The sequence below is a fragment of the Poromitra crassiceps genome, assembly GCF_964638095.1.
Source record: "Poromitra crassiceps genome assembly, chromosome: 1".
NCBI classification, from domain to species: domain Eukaryota; kingdom Metazoa; phylum Chordata; class Actinopteri; order Beryciformes; family Melamphaidae; genus Poromitra; species Poromitra crassiceps.
The window spans coordinates 117,060,714-117,087,789 of NC_139623.1; the positions used below are offsets into that span (position 1 = coordinate 117,060,714).

Sequence of the window (27,076 nt, forward strand, 5' to 3'; positions counted from 1 at the left end):
TTATTACAGTAAGTACAGTAGCTGCCACAGGGGCTGCCCAGATGTTTTTTGTTTTTTTTTGCATGTGCATTATAATGCCACCTTCTTCTCCATATTTCTACCCTGGGGGCATTTTAAAATTTAGTTTTTGTCTTTTGGGTGTATTTTCATAAGAATCTTGAGCCCACACTGTAAACAAAAAAAACTGCACCACTCTTTAAACTGTAATGTGTCCAACTAATATTTGTGTCCTGAGATGAAGGAATCATGAAGAAAAAGATAATGTAGCCTACTTCTTTAACTTCTTTAATATGGCTGAAAACGCCCCTCCACCCAGATTAAAGTGAATAGTCTACAGTCATTTTACATTCAGATAATAACATGAAGCTCAGTGCATAATCAGAAAACAGCACGTAAAAACCTGCATGTTTACATCAAATCATCTGATATAAAGGTTTTGGTTTATTCTCGAGGTTAGGGGTCAAAGTTCGTCCCTCATCCGTTTACATGGCAACAAGCAGAGAACCTCCTGCCCGTGTGGTATGGTTCGAGCTAGAATGAGAACATCAAGGTCACAGACAAAGCTCGGACGCCTCTGCTCTTGTTTGTGTTCGAGACATGGCCGGTGAATGGCGTAAAGGTTTTAACTGAAATATATCACCATGAAACTTCCCCAGTTGATCACTTACATGAAGACAATACTTTTTGTATTACAAGTTTTCTGAAATGTTGTTTAAATATGAAAATGAGGCATTATCTACTTAAATATGCATGAATTTGCATAATTTCCAGAACAGAAAACAGAACATTGGATAAAGCCAGGTTCAAAATTCTTGTTTAATTTTGTTAACATATTAGAGCCAAAGGTTTTTAGAGAGGGAATTTTGGATATCTCTTTTTATCACTCCATAAATCAGAAAATACCATCAACAGTCACAAAAAAACATTTTTTTTTTTACATGTTTTTAGGAATCAAATGTTATATGTTATATAATATCTATCTATCTATCTATCTATCTATCTATACTCAACCCGAGGCTCTAGAGCCACATGCGGCTCCTTTATGGTTAGTTATGGCTCTTTTAAGTCCTACTTAAAGCAACTACGAGCAACATTTTCGCTTGTTATGAAACAGTCTAAATTTAACACATTCACTGCCAGCCGTTTTTTCAATACTGTAGGTAGGTTCTGCCAAGTTTTTTTTTTGAGGATTCTGGCTCATCTTTCAAGAGCCGAGGATTCTTTTCTGCTAAGATTTTGTGAACACAAATGATCTCAAAAGAACTAATAGAATGTGTGCTTTCTCTGTCTAAAAGAGTTAGTTTGTAGAATTAGTAGTTATGTAGGCATTAGCAGTAGAATACAGCATGGTTTCAGCGTCTGAAAATTTATTCTGAGATAAATGGCTTTTTGTGAAATTCGATAGAACAGTCACTTTAACCATTTATTTTTGGCGTAAGACGTCAGACATCTAAACAATAGTTTTGAACAGTAATTTCCTCCATAGCAGCAGGAAACCCCCCTCTCCTTCAAACTCCTCCCTCCGTGGGTGTGTCTCTGGTGGCTTTGCAGCGTTTGTCACAAGCGAGGCTCTGCCTGTCTGTGCTGCCTGGCTGCTGGCGGCTGCTCTTTGGGCGAGTCTGCATGAGTCGTTTCGGTTGTGAGCTCAGCTGCAATGAAGCTGCGTGCGATTGTGGGCTTTCTGCCGGTGTTTCAAAGTGTGTTGCATGCATAATCTATTATGCAAATTTGCAATCCCCCACCGCCAGCTCCCAGCGCGATAATGCGCGAAAGCGAAAGCGTTTTCGCCAATCCATTTTACAGTATGATAATGGTTTCCTCGCGCGTTCCCCTGCAGTTTTGGCTCGGCTTTTTCTAGTCTGGAGAGCACTGTCGCCACTTAGTGGGTCGGTGGAATGGGTTGTACACGTTCGGTGGCTCCAATATTTTTATAGGAGACGTGGGGGGCGTTGATCCACGTCCCACCGTCAAAATTCTTATTTTATTTTTTTTGACGTATCAACTCGTCATTGGCAGTCAACCGTTGGATTTTTTTTGACGTATCAACTCGTCATTGGCAGTGAACGTGTTAATAGTGATGCCTCACATCTTACCTATAACAGCAGATGAGGGCAAAGCCGAGTGAATTGGCGAATGCTCTAATTTTTTATAGAGTCTCTCTCCGGGACGGAAAGACGCGGAAGTGAAACGAAATGGTTTACGGCAGCATAACCACAATTTTTTTTTTTTAGAATATAACGAGAGATGTTCGCAAGAGTAGAAAGCCCCTGGAAGTAGCGAGGAAAGCTTTCTTGTTTAGGGTCTGTTGCTAGGCAGAGCGAAATGGTTACGTAAACCGCTTCGTTTAACTTCTGCGTCTTTCTGTCCCGGAGAGAGACTCTATAATCCACAAGAGAGCACTCGCCGATTCACTGGGCTTTGGTCTCATCTGCTGTTCTAGGTAAGATGTGAGGCATCACTATTACATTTTGAGTGTTTCATAACAAGCGAAAATGTTGTCGTAGTTGCTTTAAAATAAATAAATAAATAAAAATCTAAGAATAAATAATTGGAGGAAAGGGACTTTTTTGGATTGTGGCTCTTGCAAAGATTTTTTGAGGGTCAATGTGGCTCTTGAGTAGGGAAAAGGTTGAGTACCACTGAATAGATTCTATATCTATATATACACCCCCCTGTAAAAGCCTTCAGAATATAGATAGGAATACAACTGGAAAGTTTGGTGTATATAAGTGCTCCTGAAGCGGAGATTTCTCGCTAAGAGTATGAGAAAGAGAAAATGGCCTTTCTTTATCCTATTCACCTGCCATGTCTCACCTTAAAAGGATTTCCTTCCATCAGGAGACTCAAAGACCTTGGCTGTAAACAAAATGATGGCCGACTAGCTGCCAAAGGCTTCTTATGAAAACAAGTATCTCCACCAAGGACGTCAGGTGGTTTCCCTGAGCGTTTTGACAGGCAGTATCCTATGTGACAAACAACAAAATAAAGACGCACAGACTGACTGGTTGACTGTGAGACATTGACACTACAAAGTTACACTCATCCCCAAATCATTTGGGGATCTACCGGTAAGCACCCTGAGATCTACCACTGCCTTAAATCGAAGAACGCTTGCTGTGAGCAAAACCATAGAAATTGTTTTTTTTTCTAGATCTATGTACAAAAAGAATGCAGGTATGGTTTGTTTTACTGGGAAAGTTTTGACACCCAGCCTGAGACAGCACAGTGTAAAGTGTAACAAAAACTATCGTATCTCCTTCTTTTTCTTCCTATTTCAGCAATTTTGATTTTCAACAATCAAAATTCGATAAGATCAGAATATAAGAATTGAGTTCCTCCCCCCTCCATCAGCGAGTTGGAGATAAGATCTCGTCCTGAGAGTCCGAGTCGTCCCGTTCAAAACCCCCTTCTGTCCCGCTGCGTCGTGACCTCTGAGCTCCCTCTCCGGTGTGCTTGGTGATGTCGTTGATGTCGCTCAGCGGGACGTAGGAGTAGCCGCAGCGCTCGGCCCCCGCCCGCGGGCCGCGACACGCCCGCACCACGTGAGTGACCACACTGACCCCCAGCAGAAAGGCCAGGGTGACGGTAAGGAGCAGCCAGGTCCGCCTGCAGAGAGGGCCGGGTTTGGAAGTGTTTAATGACTTTAGAATGGATGATACAAAAGGTGACCATACTGTATGTATGTTGTGTCAGGAACATGAATGGTGATATCAGCCCCATGTTATTCTACTGTAGGAATCACTAATGAGACTCTTGACCATCACAGTTTCACAAACTCTCCATCCAAATTATTATTTTCTTTTTATAGGACTCTAATGTATCGATGATTTTTTTTAATTTCAAGTTCTTTCGAATTTCTATTGCCAATTGTACTTGGCCAATTGCTCCTGCTGTCCTGGTCGTTGCTCCACCCCCTCTGTCAATCTGGGGAGAGTTGTAGACTAGCAAAAGGCTTCCCCCCCCATACAAGTGTAGTCGTCAGCTGCTTCTTTTCACCTGAAAGCGAGGTGTTTCACCGGCAGGACACAGCACGTGGAAGGATGGAAGGATCACGCTATGTCAGAGCCTGTGAGCAAAGCACAGAGCCACAAAGTGTCCGAGGCACCAGCCTAGCCCAGCAGCTCCCCGGAATGAGCCTCTGAATGAAAGGCCCTCACTCTCCCTCACTAGCCTGGGTAAACCCAGCCTCCACGTGACCTGCTCTCAGCAGGTCTGAGAGCAGGTCACATGCTCTCAGTGACTGAGAGCAGGTCACATGCTCTCAGTGACTGAGAGCAGGTCTGAGAGCAGGTCACATGGAGGCTGGGTTTACCCAGGCTACTCCCTCGCTGCTGTAAATAAACATGCTGCTACCCCACATGCCTGATGAAATAAATAACGGGTTAAGAAAGACGAGGTGGTAAACGGTATAATTTTTTTTTATTCGTTTTTTTCCTTAATTCTTTTATTTCACCATCTCTGTATTTTATTACTATCTGTCTGTCTGTCTATCTATCTGAGGTATTTTCCTGTGTACTGTATATTTACCTGTTCCCCGCAATGGGCACTGAAACGTATAAATTGAATTAGCGTTACATGTATGCCCTGAAATGTTCAATAAACAAAACTGTGAAAAAAGATGAAGTGAAGAGAGAAGCAAAAAAAAAAAAGGGGGGGGGGGGGGGGGTGGAGTACTTCCCTCCATCTGTGGCCGGAGAGCCTCTTCACAAAGCGCTTGGCAGAAACCACAGCAACGACTAACTTGCACGTGAAAGGTAAGGAGGCTAATGAATGCATCCATTACATGTGAAGGAGCTGGCTGCCAAACGCAGGTCCTGAGAGTGCTTGTCCTGAGTGCTTGTTTTGTTGTTGTTGTTGTTGCAGAGGACAGACATCAGGGATGTCTGCTCGTCTTCATCTTTTGTTTTCCCATATCTACCTCATTTTTAGCAACGTCACTCCCACCTCTCTCTCTTTCTGAATTGATGTGTGAATTGACTCAAACCCCCAACTCGTATTGCCACCTCTTTTCCCTCTCTCTCTTTGTGTGGGTGTGTGCGCGCGCGTGCCTGACATTTCTTTTCATAAATATATATATACACACCCACACACACACACACATATATATATATATATATATATATATATATATATATATATAATATATCACACATATATATATACTGTATATATATATTAGGGCTGTCAAACGATTAATTTTATTAATCGCAATTAATCTTGCGATTAACTATAGTTAATCGCGATTAAATGCATCTTTGTATCGCATGTGTAAAATGCCATTATTTTGCATTTCAAAGCATTTTTAATTAGATATTAATCATTCTTACCAGTGTGTCGTGATTGGGAATCAAATGAATGCAAATAAACATACTTATATCTAGAACCGATACTTCCGCTGTGGAGCAGTCGAAACCCAAAATGACACAGCCGAAGAAGGCTGTGTCTGAGCTAAAAACTTCCATGTGAATAATGGCTCGGTATTGGAAACTGTGTATTGATAACGTGTATATCGCGTGAAGCCATTGGAGCCGACCTCCCAGTGGTTAGAGGACCCGCGCATCCGAGACTCTGAAGGAAGAATGAGTGATGAGTCTCGCGCTAGCTAGCTGGCTGCTAGCTAGCTGCTAGCTGGCCGCTAGCTACTTTTAGGTGATCGCCCGCCTCAAACTCGATGTACTTCGGTGATATTTTAATTCCGTTTTACACAAGGTGCAAACTACAGCTCTCGACTTGTCCACTGTGCCATTTGGGGAGTTTTTTAAAGTAAAACGAGCCATTTAGAAGCGTATTGCTGTTGTTCTCTTCCATGCCTGCACAAGCAGGAGACAGGAAACCGAACGGCTTGACTACAAGTACGGGTGCGACGAAGGGACAAAATAGCGGCATGCGATTAACGCGATTAAAAAAAAACGCGTTATGGTCGGCCCTTAATCGCATCGCGATTAACGTGTTAACGGTGACAGCCCTAATGGAGCCTGCTGCACGGCTGCACGCGCCCCCGTGGCCCGGAGCTTGCGGCTCGTGCATGTGCATACCAGAGGGGAGGCGGCCATCAGCGCCTGACTGGCCGGGAGAGAGTGCTTCCAAGTCGGACTGATAATATAAACAACATCATTTGAGCTTATCCAGGTAAGATATTAATAAAGTAATGACACATTCAGCGGGAAACTAACTATAACTAAGACGTGCCAACTTTGACAACATTTGGTCCAGTATTTTAAGAGCAAACAGGTTTTTTTAACTTCCTGAAAAGTTGGTGTTTTGGAGATTTGAGGTCCTGCCGCGACAGCGACGATATATATATATATATATATATATATATATATATATATATATATATATATATATATATATATATATGTACACATATATGTGTGTATATATACACACAGGACAAACAACACCATCATTAATCAGTCTTATTTTGAAATTTGTTTTTATTTGACAATTGGCCGGATTCTCTATGCCTTGACTTCCTGTCTGGTATGATCTGCTCTGTTCAGCTTGACAGATTCTCTCATGGCTCGCGGAAAAAATAGGACGCCGAACAGAAGCGCAGCAGAGCGCACAGCGTACGGCGCGGGCAGTGTGGATGGTCAGATTCCGCATCCTGTGTGTTTTGGCCGTAAGGAACAAGATAGGATGGCACAGTGGCTAGCACTACTGTCTCACAGCAAGACGGTCCCGGGTTCAAACCTTGGTCCGTCGTCCCAGGTCCTTTCTGTGTGCAGTTTGCATGTTCTCCCCGTGTTCGTGTGGGGTTCCTCAAGTTTACTGCCAGTGCAGCTCAGAGTGGAACAGCTGCAGCTCAACCACATGTATAACATCATAAATATACTGCCCCTGACTACCTGGGCTTGCAGATAACCATTACTGTGGAATAGCCTTCCACTTAGCATCAAACTCAGGATCCAGAAATAGGTGCAAAAAGTTGGGGGACAGGACCTTGACAAGCCAGATTCTGCCAATACATAAAATAAGGCTAGGTCGAAACATAGCATATGGCCAGCGCAGAAAAGTGTTGACGAGCCTGTTGGTTGTAGCAGCAGGCAGCGACATTGTTAAAGTGGAGGGCTGTCGGTGGCAAAAGTATGAAGGATATAATGGAAAATCAGTGTGGTAAGAAAGCGCTAGAAAATAATTATTTAATTATGTAGTTGCATTTAATAAAACATTTAATTATAATACATTCATGTGTGTGTGTATGTGTGTGTGTGTGTGTATGTGTGTGTGTGCGCACGCGTGTATTTATTGTGAATTCTAAAAGATGTGTATTTGTCGCATTAAAAGGACCCCACCCCTCTGTATAGCCTCATGGTGCCTTTTCAACTTCTATTGTTCTAATTACATCTCTCCCAGTTAGCAGTATCTAGCTAGTAGCTTTCAAAAAACCACGAAATAAGTTTTGAGCGGCACAGTCCACATGCTGTGTGCTGTGGTTTGGTGAAGTTTGGACAAAATTAGAAGGCGAAATAGCGATTTCTGTGAAATAGGCCCCACCCACAACACTTGCAAGTCGATTATATCACAATGGTGAGGTCTTTCAAAAAACAGCAAAACAGGTTTTGTGCAGGACAGATGTGGTTTGGTGAAGATTTGACAAAGTTTGAAGGAGAAATAGCAAAAAAATGCTTTTGGACAAAATTATAAATGGCGGAAAATCTAGTTTTTCCGCCCATAGTAAAAGGTGACTCTGTGAACCTACCTACTAAGTTTGGTAGCGGCAGGTCTTATGGTTTCTGAGTGGGACTAAATCGGCTTGCAAATTGGGTAGACAAACCCTGTTATAGGGCCTGCGCCACTGCGTGCGCTGGCCAAAGTCTCCTAAATTGTCTCCAGCAAGTCTCCTAAATTGTCACATGACTCAGACCTGCCAAAGGTCTCCCAAGTGGCCGTGTCTGTGGAAAACCATGCGCAAGACCCACATGATAAAATCAAGTGAGTTGAAGTTGGGCCGTCTTGCATGAAATCCCATCGTCTTTGACCAAACCAAAGCTACACACAGCTTTACTTTCTGTTCTGAAGTTCTGCTAAATGCCTGTAAAATGTGAACATTTAGTGTGAGACTGTTTAAAGAGCAGACATGAGAGCTGGACGGTGGAGGTCACTTGACTTGACCTTTGACACTTACTCTGTTAGATGAGGATCTGCTCTGTGAGTCTCCTCCTCTCTCCATGCTGTAAACATCTGGCTGGCCAGACAGTGTCCAGCTGTGGAGAGAAGATCAGAAGAGTTCTATTATCATCATTACATTATGTAATTTAGCAGATGCTTTTAGCCAAAGCGACTTACAATCGTACATTTCGTGAACAATAGTGAAATCAACTGCGCAACACAGTCTAACACGTTTAATCCCGTGCCCAATTCAGCCTGCCTATTTTTGACGCCTATGCGGAAATTGCATTCTTTCAAATGGCCAGTGGGGGTCGCAGTTTGTGTAGCACCCCCCGGGAACATCCATTCAACTCTATGGGAAACGAGCCAACTTCTCTCTCGGTCTATGTCTTAAATAAACACTTTCCAAATGAGTTTATGGTCTGAAAAAACAATTTAAAGTCTTTTTCATGCTCTAATGCGCTCCGTTTTCCAAATTATAGCCCCATTTCGAGGAAAATTGACGACAAACATCGGATAATAAGAACAGTAATACTTCCGACCGGTAGAGGCAGCAATGTGCCGCAAGGCATCAGGTAGCAAGTAATAGTTGAGCAAATTATCAGAAAATGGCGTTACTTTATAATATTTTAATAATGTTAGTAGACACACGTAACTATATAGATACCATACATCTAACGTCCATAACATGGCGGACCATTTAACGTTATCTATACCGTTAGATAAAGCCTTAAAGGTTCTCTGTATTCAGACTATTCAGACCATTGGATTCAGGCCAGAAACCGGAGTACGTTATAACGTTATAAATATAGTCACGTTATAAACAACTAACCAACGCTGGGGGTCCGCATGGAAACACTGTTACTCGAAATGGTTAAAAGTTAAATCAATTTGGTCAGTCAGTGCCGTTTTACTGCAATGTAAAGTAAGTAGCGAGACAGGGCAAATTCGGAAACTCCCCCGGCAGCCGCTAGGGGCAGCCGCCCCCTCTCCTCGTACTTCCGTGTAGCATTAATTCATTCAACCAATCAAACGAAATCAAACAATATCCGGAAGTGAGCTTCATTTTGCTGTGTCAAAGTCAATGAGCTCCGTTGGTCCATATGTCAATGGTTTAATCGCATGCCGCTATTTTGTCCCTTCGAGCACCCATACTTGATTTTGTCCCTTCGAGCACCCATACTTGATTTTGTCCCTTCGAGCACCCATACTTGGAAAACACAGATTCACAGCACGATACAGGGTGATACAGGGTTGGACATGATTGCACTCTTAGGGGAGAGCAGAGCAAGGAACTAACCATTCTACACTAACATGGATATTACTGTGAGGGGTATATATACCACTCTCATAACATGTGTGTATCACTTAGGCTGTCGAGTCATAGTCTATTTTTAATTTGTCTTTATTGAATGTTCCAAAACTGCATGTTTAACTATGACTGGGCTAATGATTATTTCCACCCACCACTTATTTAAGGTGCTTACTTTCTTCTCAAAAGTTTGGAAGGAACAATGCATGCTGGGGGAAATATGCAAATATGTTTGTCCAATGCAGTCCAATGGCATTGCTCTCTGTCAGAACTTGCTTGGATGTCCTGATGTTGGTTTAGTAGCAAAAGTAAACACAAGTTAATAGCAGCATTCACTATAGACTCTATAGTAGTGAATGTTTTCCACAAAATCATGAACAACGAAGAAAACCAGAAGGAATACAGTTCCAATTTTACCAAATAAACCATAATTGATGTTCTGCCACAAGATATATCATCCTGAAAACCCAAATATTTGAAACTAGTAAAATTATCAAATTATCTTTCAATGCAATAAGGTAAATAAAATAAGTTGTTGGTCCCCCATAGTAAACATAAACATTATAATGACATCTTCCCATATCTGTCAACCTGTCACAAGTAGGTGGCTGACTCCTACTGGAACAATTTGGTGTACCCATTACACTTAACTCATTAGAATATAATGCAACTTAATCCCCATCCCCGAACCCACAACCTCTGGCAACCTACTGCCAAAGTTGCCCCCTACCAGCCCACCCTAATGTAGCAGGCTAAAATCGGGCCTGAGGGCTGTACCACGAATGTTGTATAAGAACATCCAGGATCTGTCCCTTGATCTGGTTTGGCTAAACCAGATCATTGCCATCTGCTAACTCAATACCATGAATGTAGTTTGCCACTCGTTAAGTGGAACCAGGTTTTTCTAATCAAGCTGAGCGCTCGCGCACATGAAAATACCCGTGCACAGGAGCTCGTGCCCGAAAAATAGGCGTGGTTTTTAACAACTGCCAATCAGAATCAGAATCAGCTTTATTGGCCAAGTATGCAAACACATACAAGGAATTGGGCTCCGGTTAGCTTTGCTCTCAAGTACACAGAGTACACAAGTACAAGTACACGCAAGAATACTTTGTAAAAAATACTTTGTAAAAATACTCTTTTTACAGTGACAATGTGGTGACTGTGCTATATACAATGTAGTAAAGTGGCTATTTATCACAATGCAATATGGACTCCTCCAGCTTCTACAGCGCCAGACACGCCTATTTCCTCATTCATTCAAAGCGCAAATCGTGACGCTTTACTACTGTATGTCAGAATCAAAATCTGCGTTGGATATTATTAGTCCGTTCCGGAATGACTGTCTAAAGTTACCACTTTTATTCACATCAGTAATTTTTTTGAAGAGCAGTTTCAGCAGCTCAATTCACCCTCTCAATAAACTCAATATAACCTGCACGTCTATTTCCAAAATCCATAGGCGTTTTTGGGCCATTTAGGCTCAATGAATAATAATGATCTCATGATGTGTTTGGTCGCACTGATGAAATAATTCCTATAGGCTAATAGGTTATCAATAAAAAAATAATGATAATAAAATTTAAAAAGGCTGCTGAACTGAATCGACACGGTACGTGCGGGCATAGATTTTATTTATAAAAAATAGCCTATTTTGTGGTCACATATAGGCTATTGGCAGCAGAGTCGCATATCTCCATATTTCATACAAGGACTATGCTGAAAATAATAATTTAATAATAAGTTCAATCACATCATACAGGCCAAAAGCAACACAGTTGCAGCTGCAAAATGCAGGAGTAGCCTAGATATAAATCATCTGTGTGCAGGCGATCCCATATTAAATTGCTTAGATAGTAGTAGGCTATTCTGACATGTATGACCATGTCCAACCCAACATCAGCTTCAGCTCCATTGCGCACATGGCACCGTGCGCTTTGGAGACGTTTATGTAGCCTAACCTTTTTATGCCGGTTAATGATATTTCTCCACTCACGATCGGCGGGGTCAAACAACGTATCTACTTGAGAGCACAAAAATGAATACCGGTATATAAAAACATATTCCAAAGTGGTAAGTAGGGCTTAATTTAAATGTAGCCTGCAACAAGTGCAAGGCTAATCAGTCCTCGATTAATTCAACAGGAGCAAATTTTTTTCTTTTTCTTTTCTTTTGAATGCAATGTATTTTTCATATGGTGACCATATGAATGGTGACTCGCTGTTTCCAGAGAGCTGATTGGTAAGCAGGTGGGTCTTTCATGGGTTTTGATCTTATCCTCTGAACTTAACCTGCTACAAAGCAGGTTAGCCGTAGAGCATAAGTTGCTATGGTGATCTATCTCGGTAAGAAGTTAACTAGCGTCGTGGTACGGCAAACCTACAGTAGGGTTAAACCTATTGGGGACTACTGGGATTCTATTACCGCGGCCGCCATAACGTTACACCCTGCCCGGGGAGCTTCACACTAGCTAATGTAGCTAGTTAGCTAACTTCCCAAATGCTTGTGAATAAGTGTGCCTCTCCTAGCAAAGGCTACACGGACCAAACCAAAATGAGGACTTGGAGAAGTCAGCAAGTTGGACTAATGTTACAAGTTCTGAAAATGTGTGCCTTTCGTCATTCATCGGTTGTTCATATGTCTATAAGGCAGCTGTGCTGCTAGGCTAACATAATAGCAAGTGCTAACGTTACCCAGCCGGTAAGTAACGTTAGCGCTTCCTAGCAGCACATTGGACCGATGCTGGAATGAGACACATATTTTCAGAACTTACCACTTCAGTCCTACATCCTGGCTCACTTCCATGTCGTCTCCTTGTTTGTTGTTCCATGAGACTACTGTTGTGTTAGTCCCAGACAGCCAGGCTGGAGAGAGCCTGGTGAGTGGTGACGCGGGGTTAGGTTACTGGAGCACAGAACAGGGAAGAGAGGGGCAGGGTGAAGGCTAGGGGGCACGCGCGCGCTGCCGGCCCGGGCTAGGCATGACCATGGAAACAATGATGTCACTAGAACTATGATCTCACACAAATCCATGTGCTCTCGTCTACGAGAGTTCATGGGGGGAGGGGGGTTCATGGGGGTAACATTAAAACACTTTCACCTATTTATTTGAAGCTTAGCCCATGTTTGATATGACCATCCAAGATTAACAACATATATATGTTTATATATGATTAACTATAGTTAATTGCAAGATTAATCGCGATTAAAAGAATTAATCATTTGACAGCCCTAATATATATATGTATATGACGCATATATATGTGACACATACATACAAATATATATATATACACACAGTGTATATATATATATGTGTATATATGTACATACACATATACACAGTGTATATATATATATATATATGTGTATATATATGTGTGTGTATATATATATATATATATATATCTGAGCCTGCAAAGTGGGCGAGACCTCAAGGGGGAACCAATGAGGGACAATATGAAAAGGGCAGTGAGGTGGGGGATGAGGGCGGGGAGGCAGGCCTTGGTCAGGGGGTTGAGGGAGCAGGTGGAAGACTTTGAGGCGGTGATAATGTCGGTGATGAGGGAGGAGTCAACAGGGGAGAAGGCAGTGAGGGAGGGGGGAGGTCAGGGGGAGGGAAGATGATAGTGGGGGGGGGAGGGGCAGAGGGGTTGGCGATGGAGGCAGTCAGGGAGGAGTGGATTTTGGAGATTTTGCTGTTGAAGGCGTGGATAAATGAGTTGCAGAGTTCAGGGGAGGAGAGAGTGTTATTGTCCGGGGGTTGGAGGAGCTTTTTAAACACGATTTCAGACGGACAAGCCCGTCTTTATTGTCACACGATTACAATCAACACATGCACGGAGGGCCACAACACACACATGCTGACGGTGGCCGGTGAAATTTGTCCTCTGCATTTAACCCATCCTGGCTTTGTCCTTTCCTCCGGGGGGCAGGCCAGGAGCAGTGGTCGCTTTTTCTCGTACAGCGCCCGGGGACCGACTTCGGATGTTGTCGTCACTGGTCGGGTGACGATGACGATCTGATCTTCTGCATGTTTTTAATGGGGGGGGGGGGAGGAACCCCCCTGGGGGAGCACGGGGAGAACATGCAAACTCCACACAGACAGAAAGGCCCTTACGACGAGATACCCCACCTGGGCAGTAGGCACTGAAGATATGGGGGGGAACACAACCACAGCGCCCAAAGTGTCCCAGGTGAGAATCGAACTCAGGACCTTCTGACTGCGAGGCGACAGCTCTACCACTGAGCCACCGTGCCCCCACGTCCACCGTGCCCTCCACTTGTTTTTGACAGTGGAGAAGAGAGTGCGGGGGTTCCTGTTGGTGCTGTTGATGAGGGTGGAGAAGTAGGCAGATTTGGCAGCTAGGAGTGCATCACGGTAGGAGGAGAGGTGCTGTTTGAAGAGTTCGGCGTGGACAGTGAGGTGGGTTTTCTTGTGAAGTCTTTCCAGTTGCCGGCCGGGCTGTTTCATCGTGCGGAGTTGGGAAGTGAACCAGGGGGAGGAGGAGGTGAATGAGACTGTGGAGGTTTTCAGGGGGGCCAGGGAGTCAAGGGAGTCGGTGAGTGCAGAATTGAGGAGGGCGGCATAGTCGTCAGGGGAGGAGGGGGCGGAGTCAGGGGGGGGAGGGCAGAGGATATAGTCTGGGAGAGAGTGGGTAGGTTGATGGATTTGATGTTACGGAAGGAGATGGTGCGTTTGTTGGGGCAGCGGGGTAGGGGCAGCGGAGCAGAGAAGAGGATGCAGTGGTGGTCAGAGAGAGGGAAAAAGAGAGGGTGAGGGTTGGAGATGGGTAGAGAGGAAGAGCAGACTAGATCGAGAATGTGGCCTTTGGTGTGGGTGGGGAAGTTGATGTGCTGAGTGAGGTGAAAACAGTCGAGGAGAGAGAGGAAGTCAGATGTCAGAGGGGAGTCGATGTTTGTGTAAACATGTTGTTATATTGTCAAATTGTATTTTCTAAATGTAACTTCTTCCGGGATCCTGGCCACGGGTATTTAAACATGGCGTCCTTTCTCTGTCTTCATGTCTGAGGAAAAGCGTGTGTGCTCGAAACGTCACTCTGTCTTGCTGGATGGCTAAATAAAAGGTAATTGGGAGCTCGATCAGTGTGCAGACCTTCTCTCTTTTTACGTGATGACATATCCAAAAGGAATTTTACTCTACACTGCGCTGCACAGCACGGAGATTATGGTGCGCTCAAGCGCAACGGGGTATTTAGCGCGTAAGAGGTGCTTTTAAAAGCTCTTAGCGCAAAGTAATTGCCCGCTGCTGATGATAGGATAATGCCATCTATCCCCACGTTTTTGCGCTGAAACGGCTGGTTTGGCATGTGGCACGCCTATGTCCAGTACAATTATAACTGGCAAGCGCTTGTGAACGCCCCAATTTGCATTGCGCGCGGCGTTAAATGAGTGCAAATGCTAAATTACCACTTTTGCGAAGATAGGGCCCCTAGTCACCATAGACATAGAGGAGGGTGAAATGGACACACACACACATAACGCACGTGGCGCGCAAGTCAAGTCTCAAGTCTTCTCTTCACGCATCACGTCAAGTCTCAAGTCTTCTCTTCATGCATCAAGTCAAGTCTCAAGTCTTCTCTTCATGCATCAAGTCAAGACTCAAGTCTTCTCTTCATGCATCAAGTCAAGTCTCAAGTCTTCTCTTCATGCATCAAGTCAAGACTCAAGTCTTCTCTTCATGCATCAAGTCAAGTCTCAAGTCTTCACTTCATGCATCAAGTCAAGACTCAAGTCTTCTCTTCGTGCTTCAAGTCAAGTCTCAAGTCTTCTCTTCACGCATCACGTCAAGTCTCAAGTCTTCTCTTCATGCATCAAGTCAAGTCTCAAGTCTTCTCTTCATGCATCAAGTCAAGACTCAAGTCTTCTCTTCATGCATCAAGTCAAGTATCAAGTCTTCTCTTCATGCATCAAGTCAAGACTCAAGTGTTCTCTTCATGCATCAAGTCAAGTCTCAAGTCTTCTCTTCATGCATCAAGTCAAGTCTCAAGTCTTCACTTCATGCATCAAGTCAAGTCTCAAGTCTTCTCTTCATGCATCAAGTCAAGTCTCAAGTCTTCTCTTCATGCATCAAGTCAAGTCTCAAGTCTTCACTTCATGCATCAAGTCAAGTCTCAAGTCTTCTCTTCATGCATCAAGTCAAGTCTCAAGTCTTCTCTTCACGCATCACGTCAAGTCTCAAGTCTTGTCTTCATGCATCAAGTCAAGTCTCAAGTCTTCTCTTCATGCATCAAGTCAAGTCTCAAGTCTTCTCTTCATGCATCAAGTCAAGTCTCAAGTCTTCTCTTCATCCAGCAAGTCAAGACTCAAGTCTTCTCTTCATCCAGCAAGTCAAGACTCAAGTCTTCTCTTCATGCATCAAGTCAAGTCTCAAGTCTTCTCTTCATGCATCAAGTCAAGTCTCAAGTCTTCTCTTCATCCAGCAAGTCAAGACTCAAGTCTTCTCTTCATCCAGGAAGTCAAGACTCAAGTCTTCTCTTCATGCATCAAGTCAAGTCTCAAGTCTTCTCTTCATGCAGCAAGTCAAGTCTCAAGTCTTCTCTTCATGCATCAAGTCAAGTCTCAAGTCTTCTCTTCATGCATCAAGTCAAGTCTCAAGTCTTCTCTTCATCCAGCAAGTCAAGACTCAAGTCTTCTCTTCATCCAGGAAGTCAAGACTCAAGTCTTCTCTTCATGCATCAAGTCAAGTCTCAAGTCTTCTCTTCATGCAGCAAGTCAAGTCTCAAGTCTTCTCTTCATGCATCAAGTCAAGACTCAAGTCTTCTCTTCATCCAGGAAGTCAAGACTCAAGTCTTCTCTTCATGCATCAAGTCAAGTCTCAAGTCTTCTCTTCATGCAGCAAGTCAAGTCTCAAGTCTTCTCTTCATGCATCAAGTCAAGTCTCAAGTCTTCTCTTCATGCATCAAGTCAAGTCTCAAGTATTCTCTTCATGCTCTGTATACCTCTGTGTAAGGTAGAGTTGGCCTCTCCCTGGAACGAGACGCTGCAGTTTCCTGTCACCGGGTCACATGGACACTGACCGTCACACAGACACTCCTCAGCACAGGATCGACCATAGAACCCCAGAGGACACACTGAGAGAGAGGGAGAGAGAGAGAGGACAGATGAAGGGAGAGAGAGAGGGAAGAGAGAGGGTGAGAGAGAAAGGACAGATGGGGAGAGAGATAGGGAGAGAGAGAGTTATTCACATATTACTTTGCTTAAGCATAAAGAAACAAGGCTAGGTGGAAACCTAGCATAGGGCCAGCGCGGAAAAGCGCTGATGAGCCTGTTCGCTGTAGCAGGCAGCGGCATTATTAATGTTAGTGGCAAAAGTATGAAGGATACTTGTCAAACATATTTCATTGCAGGATGATGTTGTGTGTTGGTGTAGTAGGCTACACCTTAAAATCAAATAGCCTACGTGTTTGATTTTAAGATATTTTTTAACCCAAAATACAAATAGGCTATTTACCCCTGTTTAGCCCAATGTTTTTGTGTCTTTTAATCAATCACCTAAACACTATATATGATATGATATGATATGATATTATCATATATTCTCTTAATTGTATTAGGCTATATTATAGAATTTGATATCTTATAATCTATATTATAAAACGGCTCTCTCAAATCAAGCAATCTGATTGGTTCACAGCCATTGTATAAATCCAATAACCCACTCCAATAACCCATGGCCATGGGTTATTGGTTGCCATGGCAACTCTCTTACTAAAAGCCTTTGGTTACCTCAAAAACAAACAAATGGCGGAGACAGCTGTCAGATCCTTGTGAATCGATCTTCGCTTATAACTTTATTAAAGGTCCCAATTCGTGCAGCTGTAACCTCTTAAAAACGTGTGTCTCTGGTCCATAAAACATGATTCTGGATTAATCTGTCGAAAATATAGCAAGCCCGTTTGTTCTGACGGAGTTGTCACTTCCTCATCTTGTCGCTTCCCAAGAACGGCCTGTTTCTATAATATATTCAGAACTAACAGTTCCCATTGGCCGCTGAGGGAGAGCCCGCCCCAGGCTCCCAGCGGCCAATCAGATTAGCGTCTGTGGACCAGCACGCTAGGTTGCGAGTTATCGTTAACTAAACGGTACTAAGCTAAAGAGGACATCTCAAAATGCCTAGACTTACCGAATGCACCTCTGCAGTTGCTGGATCACGTACAGTTGGCGTCGCTCCAGCTAGAAGTGTTAATTTTGTGGCTATAGACTAAATGGTGCAGGTAGCTTGTGTGAGAGAGACCCGCGCAGTATGCAGGAGGAAGCTAGTGACGTCCCGATTCCCCCAGATTCCCCTCTGGGCAAACGAAGCGTTTGGGGGTGTGGCTTGGAGGAGACTGCAGAGGGACGCTGGATAGGGACAAATCCAACTGTGGCAGTTCTGAGCGTGTGACCACTCATTACAGGGAGGGCTGACAGCAGTGTAGCGGTTTGACCAGTCTTGTACTGTATGTTGTTAAGTCTAGTCACAACCCCACAAAGGAAACATGTATTAAATAAAACATGAACCCTTAATTAATCATTAAACCAGCATGAGACACAAGACAAATAATTCACACAACACCAGGCAGCTCAAATGCAATAAGTGTATTAGAAAAAAAACCCTCATGTGATCAACAGTTCAGTTCAGTCCGTTCCAAGTTCCATGTTCATTAAACAAGCGCATAAATCCAAGCCGGGCTTTCCCAGACACCGTTTTCATTGGAATCCCAGTCCACATGAAACGGAGTCCACTTCGGGATTTCCCGGCTCCCTGCATGAACAAACACGGAAATACTAAGCCAGCAGTTTGAAGACAAAATACAAACACCACAAAATGAAGCAACCAGTCAAATAAATTAGTCAAAAAGGATCAGCGTGCCATTTTGGCTGACTCACGTTTGCAATAGAAGAGGAGTATACTTGGGAGAGTCTCTGAAGATTCGGGTCCGCTGGTGTTAGATGAGATGACACCTGGCCACACGGATTTAACCTAGCACACCGCCTGGTTCGGCCAACGAAGCCCAACAGTGCAGACGGGGTTCAGCTCCTGCGACCGCTCCCGGCTCCTCGTCAAAGGCATCTGACTCCATATTGTTTTCCAGGCATGATAAAGGGACGTGGCAACGTAATGGGCTGGACTTGGGTAAGTCAGCGTAGCGTAATTTTACTGGCTGATAACACCAATGGGTGCGTGTGTGGTGTGTGTGACAGCAATGATGCTGGAAACGTCATTCATAAATGATTAGCATTTTGGGCGATCGCCACAATATGCATTTACAAGTAAAAACAGCTTTTGCACGGAATGGGACCTTTAATACTTTGCAGAAAATTATGTTTTGTACAAGAATAGATGCGGGCTAATGTCTTCTTTGCAAAAAAAAAGGCTGTTAACCCCGCATTTAACCCCGTAACGTTAGTTGGTGTCGGGCTTTGCAGAAAGCACTCAGCTTCTCAGCAAGCGCTGAGAATGCAGCGCTGCGCTCGAGCTGCCTGTCGGGGTTTCCAGAAAGCTCTCAGCTTCTCAGCAAGCGCCAGGATTGGCCAATGTCAACTTGGCTTTTCAAGGGGATATGGGTTGGGAGCCTTGTTTGATCAAACAAAAAGGTGAAATGTTGAGATTGTGGAACCGTCTATCTAATATGCCAGAGAGTAGAGTTGCAAAACAAGTGTTTAACTGGGATAAAGCACATAAGTATCCATGGTGTAATGATATTAATGATGTGTTCAGGGAAGCTGATCAGCAATTTATTTTCAGAAACAGTTTACGCTGTAGTGTTCGCTATATTAAACATAGGCTATTTCTTGATTATAAAGAAAAATGGGCCAATGACATCTGGCTCAAACCAAAACTTAGAACATATGTTCAAATTAAAAATATGTTCACTCCAGAACCCTATGTTACTTTACCCCTGGATAGATCCAGAAGATCTTTATGTGCCCAGTTGAGAACGGGTACCCTCCCTTTGGCTATTGAGGTTGGCAGGTTCAATTCTATTGCTGAGGAGGAGAGACTTTGTACTGTATGTGAATTAGGTGTTGTGGAAGATGAATTTCATTTTTTGTTTCATTGTACGCTATATGAGGAACCAAGATTATCTCTATTTCAGTTAATGCAAAATAAGAAACCGGAACTATTTTGGTCAGGAGATGATGCGAAGTTGGAATGGTTGTTCAGAGATGAAGTCTTCAGTTTGGCCAGGTTTATTGGGAGGGCTTGGAAACTCAGAATGGAGAAGCTGTTCATCTGAATATATAACTCTGTCTTGTTTATGTTTGAGCATTTTGTAGCTTGTTTGTTGATTTGTTTGTATTGTTGAACTTGAATGATTTGTGTCTTGTAAGCCCAGACGGGCTGGGCACCTTGAATATGGTGCATGACACAGAAATAAAAATATCTATCTATCTATCTTCAGTCTCCAGAACGATCCAATCAAATCACCCGCACGTCTATCTTCTTGCTAGAGGTCCCGCCTTACAGTAGTGTTTCAACTGACTCTATCAGAATACCATGCCAGTCGGACTTATAGTATTATTATTATATTTATATTATCATACTTGGAAACCGTTTTATAAAAGCAATATAGCACTCGAGCAGCGTGTGTTGTGGCAAATATATCCCGCTGATCAGTTGTTATCCCACTCGGCCTGCGGCCTCGTGGGATAACAACTGATCAGCGGGATATATGCCACAACACACTAGCTCTCATGCTATATTGCTTAAATATATCATCTATATATAGATAGCTTTATAGATAGCCTATATACAATTGGATCTGATCAGTGTTGTAGCTACATTACTGATGTAAAATGTTATTTTAGGATGTAAAAAATAAAATAAAATATTGAATACTAGAAAATGTGGCTCTCACAAACACAAAAAAGAAAACATCACCATGCAATCAAATCTGTCTGAAAAGTCTGTAGGTGATTGAGGTAATTATGTATTAGAAAACATTCTCTTTAGTAAACGTCTCCCCGCCCCGCTTCCCCCCAGATTCCCGACTGCTTGTCTTTCTTCGGTGGCACAAGGCACTCTGCGGTATTAGTGTAGTTTTAGAAGCAGCGCTGGCGCCATTTTGGCCTGAAAAACATTAGCCGTGATGCGCTGGATGCCAGGCGGTGTTGGTACGTTACAACCTGGATTATTTTGGACGAGAAAACGTCAAACTGGTGAGTAAAGTCAAGCTGGAAAGTGGAAACAGTTTGCCAACTGCTCTGGAAGGAGTCATGTTTCCTGCATTTCCTTGGCTATACCACAGCGTGCCACCCAAAGGCTCAAAGGCTTCCTCGGATTGGCGTGCAGATGACCAGATCGGCACGCAGATCGGCACGCAAATACGACTGGACATAATAGGCTCTACGGGGCGGTGCTAACGCTGGCCCAAAAACAAAGTAGAAGAGTAAAAAAACGAACTGTATATTATTGGTGGAATTCCCCTTTAAGGAGAAAAACACTGAAGCGAGTAGATTTCAGTGCTGAGGACATGGGTAAAGATGGGAGAGTGAGCAGACAGCATACAGGGCAGGGTAAGCCACAGTCATTTGCAGAATGAATTCAGGAGGATTATTCTTGGTCTTGACTTAGCATCTCCTGGATGCTAAATCGACAGACTACAGGCTTTGTGTTAGGGATCGACCGATATGGGTTTTTCAGGGCCGATATCGATATCGATTATCGGCAATGAAAGACACCGATAACCGATATTTTGGAACCGATATATGTTTGCAGTAAAAATTTAAATCTTGGTGTCAAAATTTAGAATAACACGACCCGTTGTTGAAATTCATTTTCTTCAGTTTATCCAACTACAATATTATTTGAAAATATTCACTCTATTAATATTGATATGAATCAAAGTGTATGTGTGTGTGTGTGTGTGTGTGTGTGTGTGTGTGTGTTTGTTCAATCTAGTGGAGACTTGGGCACATTATCAAGATAAAGCTGTGGACTTATACTTTTAACAAACTAACACCGACTCACTACAGTAACAAAATAATAGAGGGTTTCCCTCCGCTTACACCTGACACTAACCTCACCCCCAGGCTCTCAAAGGAGAATACTGAAACAAACACGTTCATCCGTGCATCCGCTGATGTAATGTCTCATCCTCGTTTATTCGGTTCCTTGTTTCATTCTAGAGTCCGCTGACGAAATGTCTCGTCCTAGTTTATTCGGTTCCTTGTTCCAAGCAGAGAGAGAGTCAGAGAGAGCCGCTCTGCTTGCCCAGACATGCCTGCCTGCCAATGTATTTTTCGGACAAGCAGCGCGACTGGATCAATAAAACAGCTTCGCTACTGACAACAACCATGGCCATTTGATTCAAAAAGAGCGACGCTACACCGTGGACACGCACGCTACTATGGAATTAAAAACTAGTGCCCCATACACTGCTTTGTGAGGTTACTAGGCTATTTTGCCCTCTTCAACAGCGGTGGACGGTGATAAGTTTGAGTTGCACTTGCACAGCAGGCACCAACGTTACTCAAAGATATATGCTATCAGTACACAAATAATCTCTGTTATCTTATCGTTATCACTGCAACAAAGTGCATGCGCGCATTTTCAATGATACTGCTTCATCTCTCTCACTTATAGACAGACCTATCTCCACACACTTTGCACTGTGCGAGGCTGCGCTTCATACGAATCGCTCATAAGATCGTGGTGTTTTTGAAATGTCAGCGTAGGTAATTATTATGTATATTAACTTTAGTACAACTTCGGCATGGCAATATCTGCAGCTTTACCTTAACACTGTGACTGTCACACAGTCGCAACAGCCAACTAGTCAAGTCCGCTCCACAGAGGCAGCACAGCTCAGACGGCCACGGCCTGCCTCTGTGCAGGCTGGAGCACTGAGGTGTCAGATTTCATCTGAGCAGCTCTCTGATAGGCTATTGCTCGATGTGTAACCAATCAGATAGCGCTGTGGGAGGGACATTGCTCCAGATCACACAGAGGGAACTACAGTACTGTAGGAGAGGCTCCTTCCAGCCGCAGCAGCTGCAAATTAGCGCATTTTTTTATTAAATTATTATATCGGCAAACAGCCAATGAAAATGCCGATACAGATAATCGGCAAAATGTTGAATATCGGCCATAATAATCGGCCAAACCGATAATCGGTCGACCCCTACTTTGTGTGCAGATTGGCTCGTAACACCTTGGGGTCAGTTTCTGTTTAGCTGCTCTATGTTGTCTTCACACAGTGTGTACAGTAGGGCTGGCACGGATCACGGATAATCCGTGACCCGTACGGGTCAGCCCCAACGGTTCGGAACGCGGTTCGGAACGTCAATGGTCCGCGGAAAACAACACGTGGGGCCACCGAGTAGCTTAACGTAGCATCATTATGTTTCCAGACTCACCCGGTCTGGTCTGTACCCGTGTCAAGTGACTACGTTGGCAAGCAACAGCCAGGAAGTTAGGTGCAGTGCCACCTAAAACAGGAAGTTGGGTTGTTCTGCCTTCAGAGTAAAAGCATAAATTGTGTCATGAGAAAAAAATATTTTTTGAGCTGTGAAGGGCAACAAATGGTTAGAGAAGTATAATAGTATTAAAAAATCTAATGGAAAATCTAATTTTGAGAGAAAAAATCTGATATAGCCTATATATATATTTTTTGCTGATCCGAAAAATCCGTGATCCGTGGCTCAAAATCCGTCACGCGATCCGATCCGTGGGTTTTCTGATCCGTGCCAGCCCTAGTGTACAGTAAATTAAGTAAAATCTAGGTGCCTGGAAACTATCCCTGGATGATACATCATGTGATGACATCATCACCGCGAAGATGACATCACAATATGCCAGCAGTGACATCAGACATTATGTGACGTCCGACCAACGATGTCATAGTCAGCTAGACGTCGATGACATCACAATGCAATCTGTGACATCATTGAGGCTGTGACAGGAGTTATGACATCAGCGGTGATGTCATACCTCCAAAGTCATGGCTTCGATATCCAGGATTGGGGAAGAGGACAACCAGGATGAATGGAACAGGAATCCAAGGCGGGCTTCAGACCAGCGGGTTATGGGACAGAGGGGCCTCCATCACACTCTTGCTAGTGTGCCTGCAAGATTGCGAGAGGGAAAGCCTGATTGCCACAGGTGGAGAGGGACTCTACGCTGTGGGATCCACAGATCCGTTGATGATAGGATCCAAGAATCCCTGGCTGCCTTTCAACCAACCAGGTCCTGCCAAGCCTCTCACCTTGAATGTTAACAAGAGTCTGGGTCTTTCAAACCCGTAATGAACTCTAAAACACTCAGTCTACACACTACACTACACTACATACTCTAAAAAGCGAAATGCAATGTAGATGAAATGATTGATATAATTTAGTGGTCAATAAATGGTCAATGATGATCTAGTCTCCATCAGAGACCTATACATGGATGGTCATTTTGCATCATTTGATCTTTTGAGGGGTAAATTTGACTTGCCCAACTCGCACTGGTTCAGATATCTACAAGTCAGAAACTATGTTCGATCCAAGATTTGTGATTTTGAAGTTATCCCAAATAAACATGCTTTTTGTTTATGTTTTGTCAATCCCCCCTCACTCCAGGCATCTTATCTCTAGATTTGTGTGTCTGTTTGATGACCGTGTCAGAGCCCCCACTGAGAGGATTAAGGAGGCGTGGCAGGAGGAACTTGGTGTTGACTTGTCTGAGGTTATATGGGACAGGAGTTTGTCTGTGGTTCCACTCTGCTCAATTAACAGCAGACACCAGCTGATCCAATTTAAGGTTACTCATCGTCTTCATTATTCCAAGTCCAGGTTGCACAATATCTACCCTTCTGTCTCACCACTATGTGATAGGTGTCAGGTGTCAGAGGGTACACTATCCCATGCTTTTTGGTTTTGCCCATAACTGTCTGGATTTTGGGCCAAAATATTTGATTGGTACTCTAAGGCCTATAGAATAACCCTTCGACCGGTGGCGGAACTCGCTATCTTCGGCTGCTCGGAGTCTTCTCTGCTCCTCAGTGCAGCTGTGCAGCAGTCTCTGACACAGGGGATGACTGTCGCCAAGAGACTCATTCTGAAGGAGTGGAAGTCTTCCTCTCCACCTTCTTTTAAGCTGTGGCTGACGGACATGTTTTCAGTTATACGTATGGAGAGACTCCGGTTCCTGAGGACCAGTAGACCCATTTCACGGGGGCCATTTTGTGCCGAGGCGGCAGGGTAAACACAGGTGCAAGCAACACACTAATGAGGGTTTCCAAATTCCAATCATGGAAGTTGGAAACCCTCATTAGTGTTTTGCTTGCACCTGTGTTTACCCTGCCTTTTTGACACAAAATGGCCCCCGTGAAAAGGGTCTATTCTCTTGTGAAATTCTCTGCTATTTGGGACCCATTTCTGGCCTACTTAGATGAGGTTGAAAGCAACAAGTGACTTTCCCAGCTGACTTTTCATGGACCCCTTGCATGGGATTCCGTGCACATCTTTACAAGCACAATAAGCACTTGATGTGGCTGATAGCACAATGCTGTAACATTGAAATGTTGATATATATATTTTTTAGTTTAGTTTTGTTCTGTTTTGTCTGAGCCTTTTTTTGTTCTGAAAATTGTAAAAAAAAAAAAAAAAAAAAAAAAGTTCAATGATAATAATCTCACACACGTGTGTGTGTATGTATGTATGTATGTATGTATGTATATATATATATATATATATATATATATATATATATATATATATATATACACACACACACACACATACATAGTTTTCCATAAGCGCCGGCTGCCGGCTAATTAGCCACTCATTAAACAATTTTGAGCCGAGTACTTTTTGACTGTAAATTTTTGAGCATCAATTTCTGACCGTCACCCTTTTTCACTGTCACTTTAAATCCCTGGAGCCTGGAGGCTAAGCTGCATAGAGAGGCAAAGTGACCGCCTACTTCCTGCTTCAGCACTGTACCAGAGATTTTCATCCGCCATTTATTTTCTCATAGACATTTCGTAAAATGCTTATAACAAATAGTTTTACTTGTTCAAACCAAACGGTTCAGATATATTTAGAATCGGGAGAGACCATAGACCATTTCACTCGGACCAAAACAAAAAAACATAGAAAAAATATTTTCTTTAAATCCGCAGTTTTTTTACGTTTTGGTCCGAGTGAAATGTTATGCGGTCTCTCCTGTTTCTAAATATATCTGAACCGTTTGGTTTGACCAAGTAAAAGTATTTTTATAAGCATTTTACGAAATGTCTATGGGACAATAAATGGCGTCACTCACGTCATCACAGTCAGACACATGGACCAATGTTTTGGCTTTGCAACGATGTGCTGCTAACGTTAATGTTGACTGGATAGCCCTCATTTTGATCATCATGTGGCTCTACCTTGTTGGCAGGAGTTTCCGTGGAAGCCGGGGAGGCAGGAGCAGTGTCCGTGGACGGGTTCACACCATCCTCCGTTAACACAGCCGCACATCTGATTACAGCTGTCACCATAGAAACCAGGCATGCACTCTGCAAGGGAGGAAGGAGATCAACGTTATAATTAATGTTCTGTTTTCACATGCAAAACTCAATCTCCAGTGTGTTTATGTGGACAAAGTGTGGGCAAATGAGTCTTCTCATACAGAACTAAAGGGCAGCTGTGGCTCAGAAGGTAGAGCGGGTTTTCCACTAATCGCTCAGGATACCCAACGTGATGGTACAACAACATTTGTTGTTGTAAGACGAGTTGACGTCTTCTATGCAGTGTGTTTATGCGTTAACCTTATTAGCAAATAGCCGAAATGGACATGGAAAAGGAAGTGACGGTGGCTTTTCTGTCACTTGCAAACCCAATGCTGTGGCATGTATGGGCAACAGAAGACGCAAGGTACCAGTAGAGGGTATGCTTGGCGTCCAAACTACAGTATAAAGACAAAGCTGTTATGTTATTTTATCCTCTTTTTTTATTTTCTTATGTCATCCATTTTATGTGAAGCACTTTGAACTGCATCTGTGTATGAAATGTGCTATACAAATAAACTTGACTTGACTTGACTTCCTTTTCTGCGTCCATTTTGGCTATTAACTAATAATGTTGAAACTGCATCGAAGACGTCAACTCGTCTTACAACAACAGTGGAAGATTACTGGAAAGTCGCGGTGCAAGTTGCTATTTAGACTGTAAACAGTGGAACACGGACACAGAAAATGACGACGTTGGCAGGAGAGGCGCGCTGTACAGGAAGCTGGGAAAAACGGTAGGGCTGTCCCAGATTGACGCGGACTAAAACCAGGAAATAGAGCTCCTTCCAGATCTTTTTTTTTTGCTGTTTGGCGCTCATCCCTCGATGGTTTGAAGGTATGTGTGTGTTTATTTGTGTTTTTATAGCATAACCCCTGTGAAACTATCAGAAAAGAATGTTTTATCCCTGCGTTTGAACGGTTTACCGGTGCTCTCTCCACATACTGTAAACACTACATCGCTCGACCACATAAACACAGAACACAGCAAAACAATGTACCATCACGAAAATACACAGGGCGCAGCGTCTCTCAACATAAACACACTGCCACACTATTTTATATGGGCCAGAAGTGATTGTTTTGAGGTAAAACCTTTGTATAAATTATGTTTTTTTTAATGAAATAGTTGCATAATATACCTTTAATATACTTAGGCAACCCTA

The 27,076-nt window shown here is 43.3% G+C and overlaps 1 protein-coding gene across 3 annotated transcripts in view; it reads right to left on the minus strand.

Annotated features, from left to right (window-relative positions):
* Positions 1-1,848: 1,848 nt before the first annotated feature.
* Positions 1,849-27,076, minus strand: part of nagpa (N-acetylglucosamine-1-phosphodiester alpha-N-acetylglucosaminidase) — a 128,929-nt gene continuing 103,701 nt past the window's right edge. For all 3 annotated transcript variants that reach the window (XM_083636439.1, XM_083636438.1, XM_083636440.1), the window contains 4 exons: positions 25,791-25,919; positions 16,389-16,520; positions 8,132-8,210; positions 1,849-3,606 (listed from right to left, as the gene is read on the minus strand). In XM_083636439.1, coding sequence (XP_083492565.1) covers positions 3,348-3,606; positions 8,132-8,210; positions 16,389-16,520; positions 25,791-25,919 — 599 coding nt within the window. In that variant the 3' untranslated portion in view covers positions 1,849-3,347. The remainder of the gene's footprint in view (positions 3,607-8,131; positions 8,211-16,388; positions 16,521-25,790; positions 25,920-27,076) is intronic.